This window comes from Rattus norvegicus, chromosome 6, assembly GCF_036323735.1.
Source record: "Rattus norvegicus strain BN/NHsdMcwi chromosome 6, GRCr8, whole genome shotgun sequence".
NCBI classification, from domain to species: Eukaryota; Metazoa; Chordata; class Mammalia; order Rodentia; family Muridae; genus Rattus; species Rattus norvegicus.
Window position 1 is genome coordinate 57,975,450 of NC_086024.1, and position 19,728 is coordinate 57,995,177.

At 42.4% G+C, this 19,728-nt stretch overlaps 1 protein-coding gene across 5 annotated transcripts in view; it reads right to left on the reverse strand.

Moving 5' to 3' along the window:
• Ahr (aryl hydrocarbon receptor) overlaps positions 1-19,728 on the reverse strand; it is a 37,479-nt gene that overhangs the window by 14,027 nt on the left and 3,724 nt on the right. For all 5 annotated transcript variants that reach the window (NR_131776.1, NR_131775.1, NM_001308255.1 and 2 more), the window contains exons 2-4: positions 15,239-15,426; positions 3,126-3,229; positions 857-946 (exon numbers count right to left, since the gene is read on the reverse strand). Coding sequence is in view for 3 of the 5 variants with exons in the window: in NM_001308255.1 (NP_001295184.1) it covers positions 857-946; positions 3,126-3,229; positions 15,239-15,426 (382 nt within the window). In the remaining 2 variants the exon portion in view is untranslated. The remainder of the gene's footprint in view (positions 1-856; positions 947-3,125; positions 3,230-15,238; positions 15,427-19,728) is intronic.

Sequence of the window (19,728 nt, forward strand, 5' to 3'; positions counted from 1 at the left end):
ATCAAGTGTTTCAGATGATGCTTGTGATGTTACCATGTAAGAAGCAGATACAGAAGAACAGCAAGCATTCGGTGTACTTCTGGGGTGTTCCCAGATGGCATCAGATGTTCCTGCCCCTCAAATACCAGTGGGTTCACAGTTCTCCTAATGTTTGTCTTAATGATGCTTCCATTGCTGACTGCCACCTACAGCATCCACTCAAGACTGCTCCCACAGCCAACACTCGTGTCTCTCAGGGCTTTCTTGTCTACTGTTCATTGCATGCCTGTCTTCCCTACGCTCCCTCATCAACCATCTGTGCACTCTGTATGCTCTAAGCTCAGTGTCAAAGCATTTCTTTCAAGGTAATACTTATTATGTAAAGGCACCAGAACTAAAAGTATTAACTGCGGTATTTCACATGTGCCTTCTCATAGCATCCCCTTAGTTTTCTAACTGTTTTACATCCTTTGTAACCCATGGCGTCTAATGGCAAATGTTCTGTCTGCCCCAAAACCTGACCAGCCTGAACGGCTCTCTCCCTGCCCCTGTTCTGCCAGGCTAACGACTGAATCCAGCATAGCAGGTACTAGATATAGCACAGAGCTACATCTGCAGGCCCCCAAAAGTTTCTTATGAGATACACGATAAAGAGAAACAATAACCACAAAGCGAGATAGCGGAGCTGTTTGCCAGCAAATCTGAGAAAAGTTAACAATCTAAAATATATTTTCAATTCTTACAGCACCCATTTTAATCAAGACTCTCCAATTACAAATGGTCGACTCTGATCTTACATTATAAAAACAGATAAAGCAGTAGAAAGTTCATTTTCTAAAAATGATCATTTTAAACGATGGAGGAGGAGTGTATGTACTTGCTGAAAGCCCAGGTAATCTTGGATAGTGGAAGACGCATAGAAGACCAAGGCATCTGCCGTGACAACCAGAACAAAGCCATTCAGCGCCTGCAGACAGGAAGGTGTCGTTAGAGGTGGAGCATAAACTTGTCACTCAGAAATACTGACGGTTAGGTAAAAGGCGGTTTCTCTTTATCTCTCAACACTTGCTCTTCAAAATGACTAAAATTCCTGCATTTCCCAAACACATGTGGACTATGGAAAATCTACTCATGCCTCCGATTTGGCTGAGAAAAAAATCACAGCTGAATTTAAAGTCCAAACGGGTGCATGGATAGAATATCAGGGTTCCCATTTTCCTTATATTCCAGATTTCTTTTAAATACACCACATCCAATTTTTGATATAAAATAAACTGCACAGAAAACATTCGCAATGGTTACCTGCCTTTCTTTAGGGAGCACAGTAGGAAAAACCATTCTTTGGACCCATTAAGAGGAGAAAGCTAGTCAGAAGACAAAACTGCTTCCATCCAAAATACCTCTGGCACTGATTGAATTTGAAACTTAGATGCTTTCAAAGAATTATAAAGATATTAAAACTTGTTAGAAAGCACAATGCATATAGAATATAACATTAAAATAATTTAAATGTAATTCTCAGATATAAAACACATGCATGTATTGACATTTCATCTCATGGATATTTTCATGTTGAAATCCACTGTCTTATACCCTCTCCTTGTTTCTATTAGTTCGAGCTGCACTGTACCCCTTTTCCCTCAAGCCTGTATTATCATTATGATTATTTTGTGTTCTTTCCTTCTTTTAGTTCAGAGTCCTATTTTGTTTATCTTTTTTCGAGGTCAGTGTGAATGAAGGTTTATCTTCCTCTTGGATTACAAAAGTATATGTGCTTACAACAACTGTCCATTGCTAGAAACTTAAAAAAAAAGCTCTCACTAGTCCCTACTCAAACTGTCCAAAGTCTCCCCTGAGACGCAAAGCAATCTCTTAATTATAACCCCCTATAAAACCAAAAGGCAGATTACACACTTCCAACATACAACGGCACCAAATATTTCAAAAGGGAGGAATGGAGCACAGGGAAGAAATACTGGACCCAAGCAAGCCTGGAACCCAGTGGGGCAAACACCAGATCCTCTAGCTCCATGGGCAGATTGGGAGTGGAGTATGGTAGCTTAGTGGGAGCTGTCCCCTTAGTCTTGCGCATTTGAACACTTGGTCTCAATTTGGTGGAGCTGTTTGGGGTGGAGCTGCCCTTGCTGGAGGAAGTCAGTCCCTAGGGGATTACATAGTCACTCCGAGATTACACAGTCTTACCCCATTTCCAGTTCATTCTCTCCCCCACCACCCCCACTCTGTGTGTGTCTGTGCGAGCGCGCGCCCGTGTGCATGCACACACACTTGATCTTTGTGCTCCCGTGTGAAGATGTGAGCTCTCAGCTTGCTACTCCTGCTGCTGCCGTGCCTGTTGCTTGCTGTCATTCTTCCCTACCATGTTGGACTCTAACCCTCTGATACTGTAAGCCCAAGTGCATGCCTCCTTCTGAAGTCACTCTTAGTCATGGCGTCTTATTACAGCAATAGGAAGGACCTGATACAGCTCCATTCCAGCAACAAAGTTAGCGAACGGACACCAAGCTGTGCCCTCACTTCACTGGCTAGAACTGCAGGCAATCAGGAAACCACTGGACGGTCGTGTACACACTCCTTCCATTCTAGTTCGACAAAATTGTTAAGTATCTGCTGATGCTAGGAGAGCCAAACATGGTATCCACTCTAAGAGGATACAGTTCAAAACTTTAAGAGCCTATCCACCGTCAAACCTATTAGAAATTCCCTTATTCTAAAGCACAAAATGAGAGCCTGTGGTTGCTGGGGAAAAAAAAATCCGTAACACGTAAGTCCCACATTGTTGCTAAAACGAAATACAAATTATAATATTACATATTAAAATAAAATTCAAGTAAGAAAAGTTTTCGTACATTGAATGCATGCTTTAACTCTCTCTGTGAGTGACATTCCTGAAAGTGCATACAGATTCATTAAGAGAGGTGACAGGGAGGATGACTAGACCTGATAAATCCAGTTCCCATAATCCCAGGGTGATTAGACCAGATTAATCCATTTCTCATAATCCCATCTGCCGGGAACTAGAGAAGACCAGTGCTGCAGTCTTGAGTGACTTAGAGAAGTTAGGATAGATGACCCTCCCACTTCTGTGTGCTCCTGAACCACACAGGGGAACTGCATTATAGCGATACCTGTAACAAGAACTCTCCTTCTTGCAAGTCCTGCCAGTCTCTGACTTGTGCTCTACACTGGTCCTGGCCTCTACTTCTGTCAGCCGGGGTGGATTTTAATGCAACTACAGGGGGAAAGAAAAAGGAAGAAGTAATTACACAAAGGCACATCTTCAAACAAGCAATATTCAAAGACTACAGTAGAAACCATCAAAGTGGATGATTCGAAACACCATGTGTGCAGCGGGTTCGGCGAGAGGCAACACGACTGGACACAGTGATCATGGCTACCATTTACTTCGGCATTTTAGCCTGCACTAACTAATCTCACTTGCAAATGCATGGCTAACATATCTGACCCGGTTAGATACAAATCTTAGTTCTGCCATTTATTACGCATATCAGCTCCTTGAGCCTGTTTACTAGTAGGTGAAAGGACAACCAAAGCAAACAAACTAAACCAGACTCTCCTATGAAGCTGTTATGAGGGGCAGTGAAAATGTTCATGCCGTTCCTGACACAGCAGACCAGCAGGTCAATAAACAGTTGCTCTAATTAGAGTATTTACGGGAGTGTAAGGATTGCCTTATTAGAAAGAGTAATCTCCTAAGTGCTTCGCATTCTTATCTTCCCTGATCCCTTTCTACCCGGTGATATTTAAAGAGTGAGTCTGCAGTCCTCAAGAAGTATTTTATTAGATTTCTCAGTTCCCCCGGCTCAGGGGAAGCTTTCTTAGCGAGCCAAGGGTCATGTGAGCCATTCTCGTGTTTGCATTTTCCGGTAAATCATCAGTGTATGTGTCACACCGGGACCTTGAGCCAAGCTCTCGCTTACCTTTGCAGAAGCTGAAAGATATCTCTGTGAGAAAAGAGGCCAGAGTTTGGCCTCTGTGCGTAAAGTTTTCAAAAGGCCAGAGAACAGATTTCCTCAGGCCAAAAAATAGTGTGAGGTAAACTGGTCTCCTGCTAATCAAGACTAAAAGGAAATACTTAAATGCTTCTCACTGAAATGCAGAACAGAGAATGGCCCTTTCTTCCTTTCGGTACAGTATTAGCTGTTGCCGCTGCTTATTTTGACTGGGGAACCTTGCTGTAAAGCACTGGCCGCTCATGATGCCAAAGATAAAGACTCTACTCCATGTCACCAAGCAAAGAAGTTGGGAGCTTTACCAAGTCAGACCCACTGCTGAAAAGATGGGATGAAAGCCAAACTCAAACTGGACATTCTTATAAAAGGAGCAGGACCAGTCTCAAACTCCACCAATACAGTGTCCAACAGAAGACCCCGATTATCAACTGAAGTCTCTTCACATTAATTTTTGAGTAACAGATTTCACGTCACTACCAGTAAGAGAAAACAACAGCTCAGCAGCCAGATACATTGTTCACCACCAGACTGTCCTTCATCACCAGACAGGAAATAAGACAACTTGTGTCAAGTTTGCTACTGGGCTTCTGTGAAGATTAGTAACCAATGCAAATTGGATTTAGCCAGTCTTTGAGGATGATTTACAAGCTATAGAAATAAAAAAACTAGAAAAGAATGTCATAAAGGAGTCAAGAATCAGAACAGGTTTACGGAACATTACAGAAAGTGTGGAGATGGTTTATAAAAGCAGGGTCTTCACACGGAATAGCTTTAAATGTCAGAAGCACAATACTTGATATGCACAATAAATGGATTTCTGGAAATGGTCACTGGATGGGTTGTACTCCAAGCAGGCCAGACAATATCTCTGTTGTTTAGTCCATAGGAAAGGACTGAAGTAAATACTGCACAAACATGTGTCCAGAAGTAGCCAGTGCTCTCCCTTCCCAGGGTCTCCCCACAAAACACGTCTGTGCTGTCTTAGAAAGCTTACATTATGACCACACTTTTCAAGCCACACTGGATTATTTTAACCTTTTTGTTTTTCCTTGAAGTTTTAATATCATAACTATTACTTCTTAAATTCCAAGACTCTGGATTAATACTCTTTCTCCTCGAGTGTGCTGCTCAACTTGTTAAGTAACCCATGGAATAAGGCAACTGCTTCCTACCTATAGAATTACTCTATGCACCCGGCAATAATATATTTTCTTGGGGCTACGATCTATGTCCCATTTAATTTCCAAAACTACCTTATGTCACTGGTATTGTTTGTTTGATATAGTATGAAACTAAGACATAGAAGATGAAGAAACTCCCTCGGAGTTGCCAAGCTTTAAGAGGTAAAGCCTGCATGGAAATCCGGGCAGCCTGAGCCTCTTCCCGGTGTGCAGGGATGACCCACCCACCCCACAGTTCTCACACTGAGCTCACTGTTTTCACCTCTAGTTTTCCTGCCTTTACATAAGAGCAATGCTGTCACCTGAGATGAATCCTGGCGAGCATAAAATAACATCCAGCTTACACATGAACAGTAAAGGGCATGCATGATAAACTCTGCCCTGTTACACACCCTGGAAGCACTACAAAAAGACTGCACCGAGTGCTAACCATTTCCTCATCTTTAAATGGAACGCATGGATGGCCATCTGACAGAATTACTGTGATAACCAGATGGTGACTACGATATCTCTACCACTAGGAAGCACTACACACATCATGTATATAATCCAATCTCTATGATACTTGAAACTTAGCAGCCATGGAAGATGTGACAGTCTGTAGAAATGAAATGTAGGATCTGAAAATGTCATTGATTCTGCCACCTGTCAGGCATCTGTTAAATTTTAATAGACATCTGGGCTATATACCCCCTTCTGAAGTAACAGGAATGTTAAAGTAGCCAAAGATGAGGACAGTAAAATGCCATAGTATGAAGGATGACTTCCTCTAGAGCATCTGAAGCAATTCCATAGTAGAGAGAACTGACTGTACTCTGTGTGCAAAGGCATGTTACTATCAAGTAGCCATAACCCAGCACCCACGGCTCCGGTCTGGACTCAACTGACATTTACGGAACCTACATTTTCTAACATGAGACTTCCCTCTCTTGTATATTATTTTGAATTGTTGAAGAAATAAAATTCAAGAGGACAATATACAGGATTCTGCTAAACTATCTGTTCTTCGTTTTTCTAAGTTTACTTTTAAGTTGAAATGTGGCATGGCACAGTTTGAGGGGGAAAACTATTGTTTTACTTATGCTTAATCACTACTATTAATTTAATATATTTTATCTTTTTTATTATTATGACTAGGAAAGTTAAATTCCATTCCAACACTGATGTATGCATAAGAGAAAATGACTGAGATGATTCAACAAAGCACATACACAAACACACATGCATACACACATACACACGCACACACACACCTGCATACACACACATACACACACACATACACACTAAAATGGTTAAGAAACACAGGTTTTACTAATTTAACAAAAATACTTCGAAATTAGTTTATATGAATGAATACATTTCCAAATAATACATCATATGTACCTAAAGGGAATTTTCTATATAATTTGAAATAAAAGATACATTTTACTGTAATACACTGTAAGGTTTTCTTCTGTATATGAAATGTGTTCTTCTTATAAAAAATATCATTATTGTGTGTATGGGTGTCTTTCCTGCATGCATGTCTGTGTACCACATGCATGTCTAGTTCTCTCAGAAGCCAGAAGCAGACATTGGATCCCCTGGGACACTCGTGAGCCATCATATGGGTACTGGGAATCAATCCTGGGTTCATTGGAAAGCAGTAAGTGCTATTAGCCCCTGAGCCACCTCTGCAGTCCCTGAAGTGTGTTTCTTGAAGGCACAGGGGAATTGTGTTTGTGATTATTGGAAGATTATTGTTTATTAGCAGATCATTTTTTTTAAATGCAAAGGCCTTAAAATTCATCTGGAATAACAAAAAACCCAGGACAGTGAAAACTACTGTCAACAACTAAGGAACTTCTGGGGTAATCACCATCCCTGACCTCAAGCTGTACTACAGAGCAACAGTGATTAAAAACTGCATGGTACTGGTACAGTGACAGGCAGCTAGATCAAAGCAATAGCACTGAGAATCCATAAATGAACCCACACACCTATGGTCACATGATTTTTGACAAAGGAGCTAAAACCATCCAGTGGGAAAAAAGACAGCAGTTTCAACAAATGATGCTGGTTCAACTGGAGGTCAGCATGTAGAAGAAAGCAAATTGATCCATTCTTATCTCTTTGTACAAAGCTCAAGTCCAAGTGGATCAAGGACCTCCACATAAAACCAGATAAACTGAAACTAATAGAAGAGAAAGTGGGGAAGAGCCTCGAACACATGAGCACAGGGGAAAATTTCCTGAACAGAACACTAATGGCTTATGCTCTAAGATCAACAATCAATAATTGGAACCTCATAAAATTGCAAAGGACACTGTCAATAGGACAAAAGGGCAACCAACAGATTGGGAAAAGATCTTTACCAATCCTATATCCAATAGAGAGCTTATATCCAATATTTTTCAAAGAACTCAAGAAGAACTAGAGAACCAAATAACCCTATTAAAAATGGGGTACAGAGATAAACAAAGAATTCTCAATTAAGAAATATCGAATGGCTGAAAAATATCTAAAGAAATGTTGAACATCTTTAGTCATAAGGGAAATGCAAATCAAAACAACCCTACGATTCCACCTCACACCAGTCAGAATGGTTAAAATAAAAAACTCAGGTGACAACAGATGCTGGCGAGGATGTGGAGAAAGAGGAACACTCCTCCATTGTTGGTGGGATTGCAAACTGGTGCAGCCACTCTGGAATCAATCTGGTGGTTCCTCAGAAAATTGGATATTGCACTACCCGAGGACCCAGCTATACCACTCCAGGGTATATACATACCCAAAAGATGTCCCAACACATAACAAGGACATATGCTCCACTATGTTCATAGCAGCCTTATTTATAATAGCCAGGAGCTAGAAAGAACCCAGATGCCCTTCAACAGAGGAATGGATATAGAAAATGTGGTACATCTACACAATGAAATACTGCTCAGCTATCAAAAACAATGACTTTATGAAAATCATAGGCAAATGGATGGAGCTAGAAAATATCATCCTGAGTGAGGTAACCCAAGCACAGAAAAACACACATGGTATGCACTCATTGATAAGTGGATATTAGCCCAAAAGCTCTGAATACCCAAGATAAAATTCACAGACCACATGAAGCTCAAGAAGGATGACCAAAGTGTGGATGCTTCAGTCCTCCTTAGAAGGGCAAACAAAGTACTCAAGGGAGGAAATACAGAGACAAAGTGTGGAGTGAAACTGAATGGAAGGCCATCTAAAAACTGCCACACCTGGGGACACATTCCATATACAGACACCGAACCCAGATACTATTGTGGATGCCAAGATGTGCTTGCTGACAGGAGCCTGATATAGCTGTCTCCTGAGAGGCTCTGCCAGAGTCTGACAAATACAGAAGTGGATGCTAGCAGCCAACCATTGGGGGAGTTAGAGAAAGGACTGAAGGAGATGAAGGGGTTTGTAACCCCATAGGAAGAACAACAATATCAAACAACCAGACCCCCTCCCCTGAGCTCCTAGGGTCTAAACCACCAACCAAAGTATATAGCTGCATATGGAGCAGAGGATGGTCTTGTAGGGCCTCAATAGGAGAAGTCCTAGGTCCTGGGAAGGCTCTATTCCCCAGTGTAGGGGAATTCCAGGGCAAGGAGGATAACATTTGAAATGTGAAAATAAATAAATAAATAAATAAATAAATAAATGTATGTATGTATGTATGTATGTATGTATGTATGTTCTATTACAAATTTCAAGTGAAAACTCACTTCCAAAGACATTATCACACTTCATGTTATGCATTCAGCTAGGTGCAATACTTCTATGCAGTCCCACTGGGCAGTAATGCGAAAAGAGGATTATGTCTGCTTGTCTGTGGCTTTCGGCGGGGCCGTTAACCTGCCTGTGGCACACTGTTAACTTTACCTGCAGGACTGAAATTCAAGCATGACTTGAAATGCAGAGTGTGACTAATAAATTGTACCAGTTACTATGATACTTCCACAGACAGTAGAATCATCCAGAAGGCATGTTAATTCACCCCTGTCAACTGCTGACTCAGCAGTTCTAAGATGACACTCTCCACAGGTCCCACTAACCATCCCAGGCAACACTACAAACCGCCAGTCTCTCTCTAAAGGCCAATGACATAGTATCCAGACTCAGGAAATGATTTAGAACTCTCTTAGGTTTTCTGTTTATTGTAGGCATAGTACATGCATTTACTAGTATGACATTAAGTGATAACCCTTATCACTTTTACCAAGACAAAAAACTGTAGTATTAAAACCGACATCTAGATGCAAGCCAATGTGCGGTTTCTAACAAGAGAAAATGCCATGGGCAAGCAATGACCGTCCACTCCACTAAGAGCTCCTAAGAGTTCGTTTGCAAATTCCTGCCTGAATTCACGCAGCATCACTTCAACACAGGAGCTCATAGGTAACATTAACACTGGGTCTAAGGGTCCCTAGGCATATTCGGTAACAAGAATGTCCTCTGCTAAAACAAATGTCAGTATTCCATAGGACGTGTGTGTAATACACACGACAGCAAGTGTAATTATAGAATCCATCCACAGAGTTCTTCCTCTCAGCACTAAGCCACTTCAGACCTCAGAACAGGCATGCCTTGTTACTGTTCACACTGCAGAGGTAAAGGCGCAGGAAGGTTAAAGGTCCTCTGGAAGACACAGACTAGCCCACCAGGAGGTGAGCCTCACACTGAGTGACATGTGCCTCACCTGCCTGCTCACCCCCACCGTAAGCCACATGTCCTCTGCTATCTGCTGTCTCCACGACACGGAAAGGCGACATTAAGAACACAGGATTCTGTCACATGACAAAGTGCACCCCATGTCATGTAAGAAAATGTGAGGCAAGAAAACAAATCCACAGGGGATAATTGCAGGTTGGTTATACACAGTTTCCTCACTCGGCTCCCTTTCCTCCTTTGGGAATGGTGGTGTATAAATAGTCTGTACCATTGTACGTTGGGAGTCTGCGATCTTCCTTTTTGTTTTGACTAAAGTCAAGGAGGTTACAGTTAAAACAGTGGCTTGAGTCTCTGAAGAGACTTTGGACTCTTAAACAGTTTTGAGATCATGAAAAACTCCGGGGACTTTTGAAGTTGGACTGAATGCACTTTGTATTAGGCTACGGCTACAAGCCTATGGCGGCCAGGTCGTGGAACGATATGGTTTGAATGAGAACGGCCCCCATAGGCTCATATATTCGAGTGCTCAGTCCCCTGTTAGTAGAGCTGTTTGAGAAAGACTAAGAGGTGTGCCCTTGTTTGAGTAGGGCCTGGATGTTTCCAAAGCCCACAGCAGGTCCAGATTTGCTCTCCCTTTGACCACAACTTGTGGATCAGATGTGAGCTCTCTGCTACTGCCTTCTTTGGTCGTCTCCACCGTAATGATCATGAAACTAAGCAATCCCCCAGTTAAATGCTTTCTTTTATATGTTGGCCTTGGACATGGTGTTTCATCACACAGACAGTAACCCTAACCAAGACAATGTCCAAATGCAGAGCAATTTGAACAAACTACTTGCATCCTGAAATTTTCAATAGGTATCAAGAAAAAACTACATTAAAAATGTCAAAATTATACTTCTTAAGAATAAATTGTTAGCTGGGCGTGGTGCATGCCTTTAATACCAGCACTCAGGCAGGGGCAGGGGCAGGGGGCAGGGGGCAGGGGCAGGGGGAGGGGGGAGGGGGCCGAGGCAGGGGCAGGGGCAGAGAGGCAGAGAGGCAGAGAGGCAGGGGCAGGGGCAGGGGCAGGGGCAGAGGCAGAGGCAGAGAGACAGAGAGGCAGAGAGGCAGAGAGGCAGAGAGGCAGAGAGGCAGAGAGGCAGAGAGGCAGGGGCAGGGGTAGGGGCAGGGGCAGGGGTAGGGGCAGGGGCAGGGGTAGGAGCAGGGGCAGGGGCAGAGGCAGAGGCAGGGGCAGAAACAGAGGCAGGGGCAGAGGCAGAGGCAGAGTTAGAGGCAGAGGCAGAAACAGAGGCAGGGGCAGAGGCAGGGGCAGAGGCAGAGGCAGATAGATCTCTGAGTTCAAGTCTAGTCTGGTGTACAGAACAATTTCTAGGACAGAAGGGATATGAAGAGAAACCATATCTTGAAAAAACTAACTCACTAACTCACTAACAACTAACTAACAACTAACTAACTAACTAACTAACTAAAATCATGTGGTTTATCTTTTTATCCCATGTGAGGTAGGTAGTATGTCCTCTTTGACCACTGTGCAGCAGACATGATACAGGAGAAGCTGCCTTTCTGTTAACATAAGCCAATTCCAAGACCTGGATGCAGCCACATGTATCTAAACATAAAGTCCTACTGATCATAGTTATTGAACCTCTTGAATACTTTCTGCATCAGACATAATAGATAATAGTTCCGAATAGACTGCTTCAAACTTCACACTGCCTAAAACAGGACAAAGCGGTATTAAGTACTTAAACTCTGGGATGTCTCAATTAGTTAGAAAAGTATAAATATTATTGTTGTACCGACTGCTGCTTTTTAGACAGTTCAGTCATGGCTTCCAGCTCAAGAAGATCAATTCATGCCGTATTATTTGAACTTGCAATAAATAGATGTATTTTCTTGGAAAAATATCTATTGTTATAGTAAAACTTGAGTTTCCTTTCTAGCAAGATTGTATGATTACTCGTTTATATTGTTCTTTCCGCAGGAATTCACACACCCCCTGTTTGCATCCTGTTATTCATTTTGAGTTTCCCTTCGCTTCACTACACTGTTCGCCTAATAGAGGGACGGTGAGACTAACTGTGGATAGGCACCTCAGGACTGGTGGGGCCGCCACATCACCTGGGTTGCACACCATCGTTCTGTTCATAAAGATACTATGCTCAAATTTTTCTTTTAGGTACTTTAATATACTGCAGGGACCATAGATGGTCCAGCGAAGACATGAGGCATTCTAGTCTCCTGATTTTTATCCCCTACAATTTCCACCTAACTCTATGTTCATACATACATACATACATACATACATACATACATACATATATACATACACACACACACACACACACACACACATATACACTTATAACCTTCCTTAAAACTTTGTATATTTGGATTTTTCCTTTAAAGAGCAAAGAAAACAACTTTTATAAACTTGCTCTGGGGACAATGAAGACCAAACTAAAACTCTGTCACATACTTATAACCCACTTGCTCAAATACTGATTCCTTGGTTTTGCAGAAAAGTGGCTGAATAAACAGAGATTAAGGCCTGCTCTAGAAGGCATATCTCAACAAAATTTACAGCTACGTTTTAGGCACACTGAAGTGCAAAACCATTAAAGCAGTCTAAAATTAAGCATGATAAATTGATGAGGAATAATACAGATAGGTAATAAACCTGAATAAAAAAATCCAACTAATTAATGAAGGGCTGGCTAAGAAATAATTTTAACATGCCTGTAAGACTCAGCACTAATGAGGCTGACTCGGGGGAAACAAGACACCTATCTGATCATACATGTGTGTGAACATACATACATGCATCTGTTTTAAAGATAGCAGTTATGCAGCATTTGTATGGCAAAGTGGTTATTCTTAAGCACCTTCGGTGCTATCCTCCTGCCTCTCAACAGGGGACAAGGTATGTACTTTCTCACACATCATAAACTCTATTTTTCATATGTACAAATACATCAACACTCTTCATCATAAAGGCACAAGAAATTGAAAACATTCGATGACTCAAGTCAATAAACCTCTCCCGGAGTTGAGCCTGAGCCCCCTGGCCCTGTATATGAAATTCTCTAGGGGTAGAAACAACTCCTGTGTCAGGGAAGAGAGAAGTGGATCTGGTGCAGCAGGGAGCACAGCCTGTGAGCATACACTGAGGTTCAGGTTCCGAAGCTGGCACAAGTTCAAGGTTACAGTTCACAGGTAGTGGCTCACAGGTGTCCATGACAGTGAATGATGCTGCAGGGCCAGGATCTCTAACAAGCCCCCATTAGTGCTGAAGCTGCTTGTGTGGTGACTATGGGTGGTGGTGCAGGCCTTTCGTCCCAGCACTTGACTTTGCAGAAATGGGAGGGACGGAGATAGAGTTAGAAACAATAAAAGAAATCAAGAAACCTGGGCTCAGCGACAGCGTTCCCAGGAGAAGGCTATAGCAAGACACATAGACACAGCAGCGGTGTTTCAGAGATGCACAGAGAAGAGCTCAGTATTATGGAACCGAAAGGTAAGAACTTAAGTGTCTTCTATGACACTGTGCATGATCTCACTGCTGTAGGACTCTACATTACAGACCACATGGGATCACTACTGTTGTCAGACTGTACAGCATACACCACACGGAATTACTACTGTAGAACTCAGTGTACATCCTAAACCACACGGAATGACGGCTTTAGGAGTCAGTGCACACTACGAACTAAATTAAATCACTGCTGTGAGATTTCATGTACACTGCACACCACATGAAATCACGGTTCTAGGTGTCTGTGTGCCCTGACAGAATGCTATTGTTAAAAATTACACGTGGCAAGAAAATATACAACCATGCTCAACTCAAACACATCAACTCATACAAACATAAATCCAAGAGGAATGACTTTCTACACAGTCCTCTAAGACACAGAGATGAGCAGGGGCTGCCTGGTGACTCGGATGCTACCATTAGCATCATCTGAGTCTGCAGAAGGGGGAACTTCTGCATCTCACCATGATGCCTAGGTGCACAGCAGTTTGAGATCTTGGCATTAATCCATTTGCTACAATTTGTGAAGGAATACGATCCTTAATAATTAACTTTTGATTTATGGACTTAAAAAGAAAAAAAAATAAGGCACTTGGGAAATGGCTTAGCGAGGAAGATTCCTTGTTATTTAAGGAGGATGTCTTTAGTTCAAATCCCCAGAACTCATGTAAGAGATAATTAAGGAGTTATTTTGTATGACAAAATATGTCAGAACAGTAATTTCAAATAGGAACTCCGTTTTAGAGATTCCGTAGTGATCGATGCTGGAAATTCATATGTAATAAGCAGCACTCGGCCACACAGCCCCACAGCCACCCTCAGTGCGTTCACAGCTGAAGCACAGGGTGCTCCCCGGCACGACTAAAGTCACACGGTGGCACTGTGCAGAATGAAATCCAACACTGTCCAACCATATTCAAGTGTTCTTTCTGATCATAAACCATTTTAACCACATTTCCTTGATGCTAACATACATTAACATAAAGCTGTAGCAGTCCGTATAACTTTGAAAGACTCCATGAATTCCATACAGAAAGTACAGGAACAATACATTACTACTCCTATGAGGCAGCGTGGGCGGGCGGGTGTTAATTCGTGTGTGTCAGAGAGAGAGGGGAGAGGAGACAGGAGACAGGGGAGAGGAGGGAGAGACGGTAAGAGCACAGGGGGGCGGGAGGAATGTCAAAGAAAGAGCAGGTGTATGTGTATGTGCGTGCGTGACAGAGGGAGAGGAAGTGTATGTATGTGTATGTGAGAAAGAGACAGAGAAGGGGAAGAAGAGGGAGAAGGACAGTATATATGTATGTCAGAGAAGTGTGTGTGTGTGTGTGTGTGTGTGTGTGTGTCAGAGAGAGACAGAGTAAGGTTTTGTGTGTCCATCCCTATCATCCTGCCTCATTCCCACTGAACCCACAAAGCTGGCAGCCAGCAGGCCCAGAGCCCTGTCTCTATTTCCCACAGTGCTACCGTTAGAGTCAAGCCAGGCAACGCGTTAAGTGGGCACTGGAGATATGAACTCAGCTCTTCATGTTTACACACCAAATCCTCTCTTGTCCACTGAGCCAGCCCCACCCCCAATCACAGTACTTTATGATTTCTTTTTAAAAATGAAACCTGAGTATAACTTTTAAACACATGACTTATAAAGAATGTTACTATGTATCATCCAAATGGCTCTATTTGTCTGGTGAATGAGACAGGAGAGAGAGTTAATAACAGTTATACATTTAGCTTTGTCACTCCATTATTTTCTAAGACAAGAAAGACGTTTGCGCTCATGGACAGTTTTTTATTGTCACCAATATTAAGGACCATATTTGACATTAGCATACTGTGAGTTACTGCTATAAAAGTCAACCGTGCCGACATACCATCAAAGAAGCTCTTGGCCCTCAGGTAGCTGACGCTGAGCCTTAGAACGGAGAGTTTGTCCAGCTTACTAATAACATCTTGTGGGAAGGGCAGCAGGCTAGCCAGGCGGTCTAACTCTGTGTTCAGCCGGTCTCTGTGTCGTTTAGAAGGGTTCGACTTAATTCCTTCAGCAGGGACGGGCTTTACTCTGAAACACAAAGAAAAGCCTTTAGAAAACACAGAGCAAAAGTATCTATTACATTAAAACATCTGCTCAAGGGTTGCTCTACCCACGAAACACGAAGAGTTTCCCAATAAACCCCTCCACTACACTGCGAGCCAGCTTTTCTCACTAGCACAATTATGAAATAAGTGTCAGATAATAATACCACCAAAAATACAAAGAAATCTGTAACATTCATGCAAAAATATACTAAAACTGCTGAGTTGTACAATTGAAGCATTTTCATACCGAAAAAGCCTTTAAGTAAAAAAATCATTTTTAGGCAAATTTCACCTAGAAAAACTACTGGAAAACATGCGTTTGGATTTAGAAAGTATGATGTCTAGTCACTTGCCTAGTTAATCATTTACATATTGGTAATCACAGATTCTCAAATTTCTACTTCCTTGATTCTCCCTAAAGATTTTACTTAGTCTTCTCACGCAGACTAAGTAAGATTAACTATGCTGTTATTACAGGTACTTTTATGACCTCAATACAGAACCACTGATATTCTCTCTTTGATTGGATTTCAGACCTGCTCTATGAGATGGAGCCTGGACCTGACACCATGAATGAGCCCAAGAACCTGTGGCTAGATAGGACCCTAGGGGAAAACCTGTTACTATTATACTCTTAAATGGACATAGTAATAAAATGACTCCTAATGACTTATTGCTACACCCACAGATAAGTGCATTGCTCAACTCTCACCACAGAAGCTTCTTTCTGTAGGAGATAGCCATTAACAGACACACCCGCGACTGGCAAACATACAGCAAAAAGACGGAGAATAAGAAGTGTGTTCAACCCTGGTTGGGATGTTTATAACACATCCTTCCCCTCATGGCTCAGGGATCTATGTGAAAGAAGGGACATATCCTAAGAGCCAAAGACAGTGGATGACTTCAGGCATAACAGGGCAGGGGACTAACATCCCACAGAGACTGTGACAATGTGCACAAGTCCTAGGAAAGGTCAAGCCAGACAAAGCCCTAGCAAGGGAGGAGAGGAGGTCAACGTGAAATCTAACCTCTAGCTAAGAAGCTATTGTACTTGATAGCTGCTGGGAGAAAGAAAATCAAGTTTTCTACAGTGGAGTGACACGCACTCAGGAGTCTTGGCCAAAAAAGCTAGACGAGCCAAACACTAGGTGAGGCCAGGGGAACTCTGAAGAAAACCGGGAGGATTGTAGAAGCCAACGGGTCAAAGACACCATGAGAACACTAACCATGGAATCAATGAAGGACTCGCAGGGGCTCACAGAGACTGAAGCAACAAGCATGTGCCCTAGATGGGTCTGAGCTGGGACCTTTGCATATACTTTATGGTTGTGTAGCTTGCTGTTCTTGTGGGACTCCTAATAGTGAATGAGGGTGTCTCTGAGTCTTTTGTCTGCATTTGAGATCCTTTTCCTCCTACTGGGTTGTCTTGTTCAGCCTTGATAGGAGTGAGGGTTTGTGCCTAGTCTTATTGCAATTTCTTATGCCATATTGGGTTGATATCCTTGGGAGACCTGCTTTTTCTTATTTTCTTGGAAGAGAAATGGAAGAGTGGGTCTAGGAAAGAAGGGTGTGGGGAGGAGCTTGGAGGAGTGGAGATAGATGAAACTATGGTTGGCATGTAAAGAACAAATATTAAAATTGAATAAATATATACATATACATATATATATATATGTACATACATAGAGGGGGAGAGATGAGGGTGGGTAGAGGTGGGGAGGATCTGGAGGGAATTGGGGAAGGGGTAAGTATGATCAAAATACACTGTATCAAATTATCAAAGAATAAAATCATTACTTTGTTTTAAATGGAAAGCAAGTGAAGATACCTGACTCTGGCCTTCACATGCATTTGTATACATGTGTAGTACACATGCTCACTTACACTCCACATACACACACACACACACACACCACACACACACATACATACCACACACCACACACAGACACACACACACAACACACACACACACCTCACACCACACACACACCACACCACATACACACACAGCACGCGCACACACACACACACACACGCACACCACGAACATACCACACCACACACACACACACACACACCACACGCACATACCACACCACACCACACACACACACACACACACACACACACACACACACACACACACAGTAGAGGACTAATTTCAAGACGAAGAGAACACAGAACACACACAACTTCTCACCCCATGTGCTCTTCATTTTGTTCCCCTCACTTTAGTATAAGGGCTTTGGTCTCTGAATAAGAATTTCAAATGTTAATCATCATAAATTATGTGCTTCATTTAAATGATAAGGGTGATATATGACATAAAGATGAATTTCATTGCTATGCTAATGATGTTTTTTTTCCCTATATGAAACAAAAAGCAGAACCTTCTGAGACTTCTACCTGGAAGCCCCACTGAGTCAGAGTCTCTTCCCAGTGTCCTGTTGCTGCTCTCTAGCTGGGACAGATTCTTTACTTTCCTGTTGGCTTTAGTTAAGGGGAGATTTATGTGTAAACAGCAGGTGCTCACACGATAAACACATACTAAAAAAGCCAGGAATATTAGATATGTCCTAGAAGGTTTGATTCTGCGATGATCCTGAAAAGATTAGGATGAATGTTTTCTCTTCCTACTTCTTAAGCCTATGCATATTCCTTTCTCGTATTACTCTTTGAGTCCACATAACGGATCCAATTTACCACAATTACCAAGATAAGACCAAAAAAATGTTAAGTGACGATCGACTGGTAGTTTAGTAAACCTCAAATACTATGCAGGAAGCTCTGGTCCCTGCAAAGACAAATGCAGCAATTCTGATTCTTTTACCAGGAGCAAACATATCCTACTGTGAGGCGAACACATCTAATGCATTGCTCAGTGACATGGGTGGTTTAGCAGTGAAGTCTAAGAGTTTCTAGAGATGCAGGTCACTAAATCAGGTGATAAACATAAGCAAGGCACTCTGGATTCATAATGACAGAATACGACAGTCCCTGCAGCTACCACTCTCCTTCAGAAACAAAGACAAAAAAGGACCACATAAGACATTGTGCCCACATGGAAAAAGACTTTGACCACGGAAAATGATATGAACTGCCAATGTATATGAGTGGGAGGAGAAATGTCATCACAAAGCATTACTTAGCTCAGCAACAGAGAATTTGACACAGTCCAAAGCAATGAAAGGCTGAAAGCCCATTTAATCCAAAACTCTGAGGATGGGAAGAGGTGAAGCAAACTCAGGAGAGATGGACAGCGGCTGTCCTTACGGAAGGCACCAAGGACAATGCCCAGCACACTGAGTACAAGATGGCGCCGTGTGCATGTTACTGACTTTAAAAGGTGTACACATTTTAGGGGAACTTGGTTCAGAACAAGAGAAAGAACAAAGAAACTGAAAAACACTAGACAAAGTCAGTCAATCTGGGAAGCATAAAATTCTACTACTGCACACAAGCACAGTCCCAACCTACAAGCTCAACCACCTCCATCGCTTGCTCGCCAAACTCATACTATTTTTAAGTGAAACACATGAATACAGACAATGTCCCTTGGACAAAGCACGCGGATGTGATTCACAACGTTTTGTCATCTAGTCTGACACTATGTCTGAGTGTAACGCTTGGCTCTTCCTTAGAAGTAGATAAACCCTTGTCTCCCCAAATTCCACCTCAACAGGTCTGTCCTATGGAAATAGCACATTTATTTTAGAGGTTACAAATATCCAGGGTGTCCTCGGAAACACCAGTTAGGCTACTGAAACTGTTAGAAGTGACAGAATGTGCCCTCTAAAGGAAAATACCGAAGTTACACTACAGAACGACACACAGCTATTCAGTGTTTCACAGGGAGACGCGTGCAGCAGTGCAGGGAAATGGGAGGCGGGGGACTCTAAGGAAAAGACAGGGATAAAGCAAGAGGTGAGCAGGATCGGACTCAGTCCTGAAATGGCCATCAACTGTCTCTCCCTCAGTGCTATTAAAAAGGTGCAGTGGACAACTGACAACGGCCAGGACAGGGGCCATCATGCACACTGGTTAACCCGCTCATCTAGACAGTCCTGCACAGGTGCTAAGAACATTAGGTTTTTGGAGCCAACAGCTAGAGATTCAATAACCGAAGTCCGGTTTTCTCCTTACTACCTGAACCGACTTTGAATGCAAACCTTAGGTTCCGGTGGCATAAGACAGAAATGATAACATTATTTCCATAGTACTACTATGAAAATGAAATTAAACTGTGTATGGAAAAACCCTGGGTTCAATGCTCCTTATC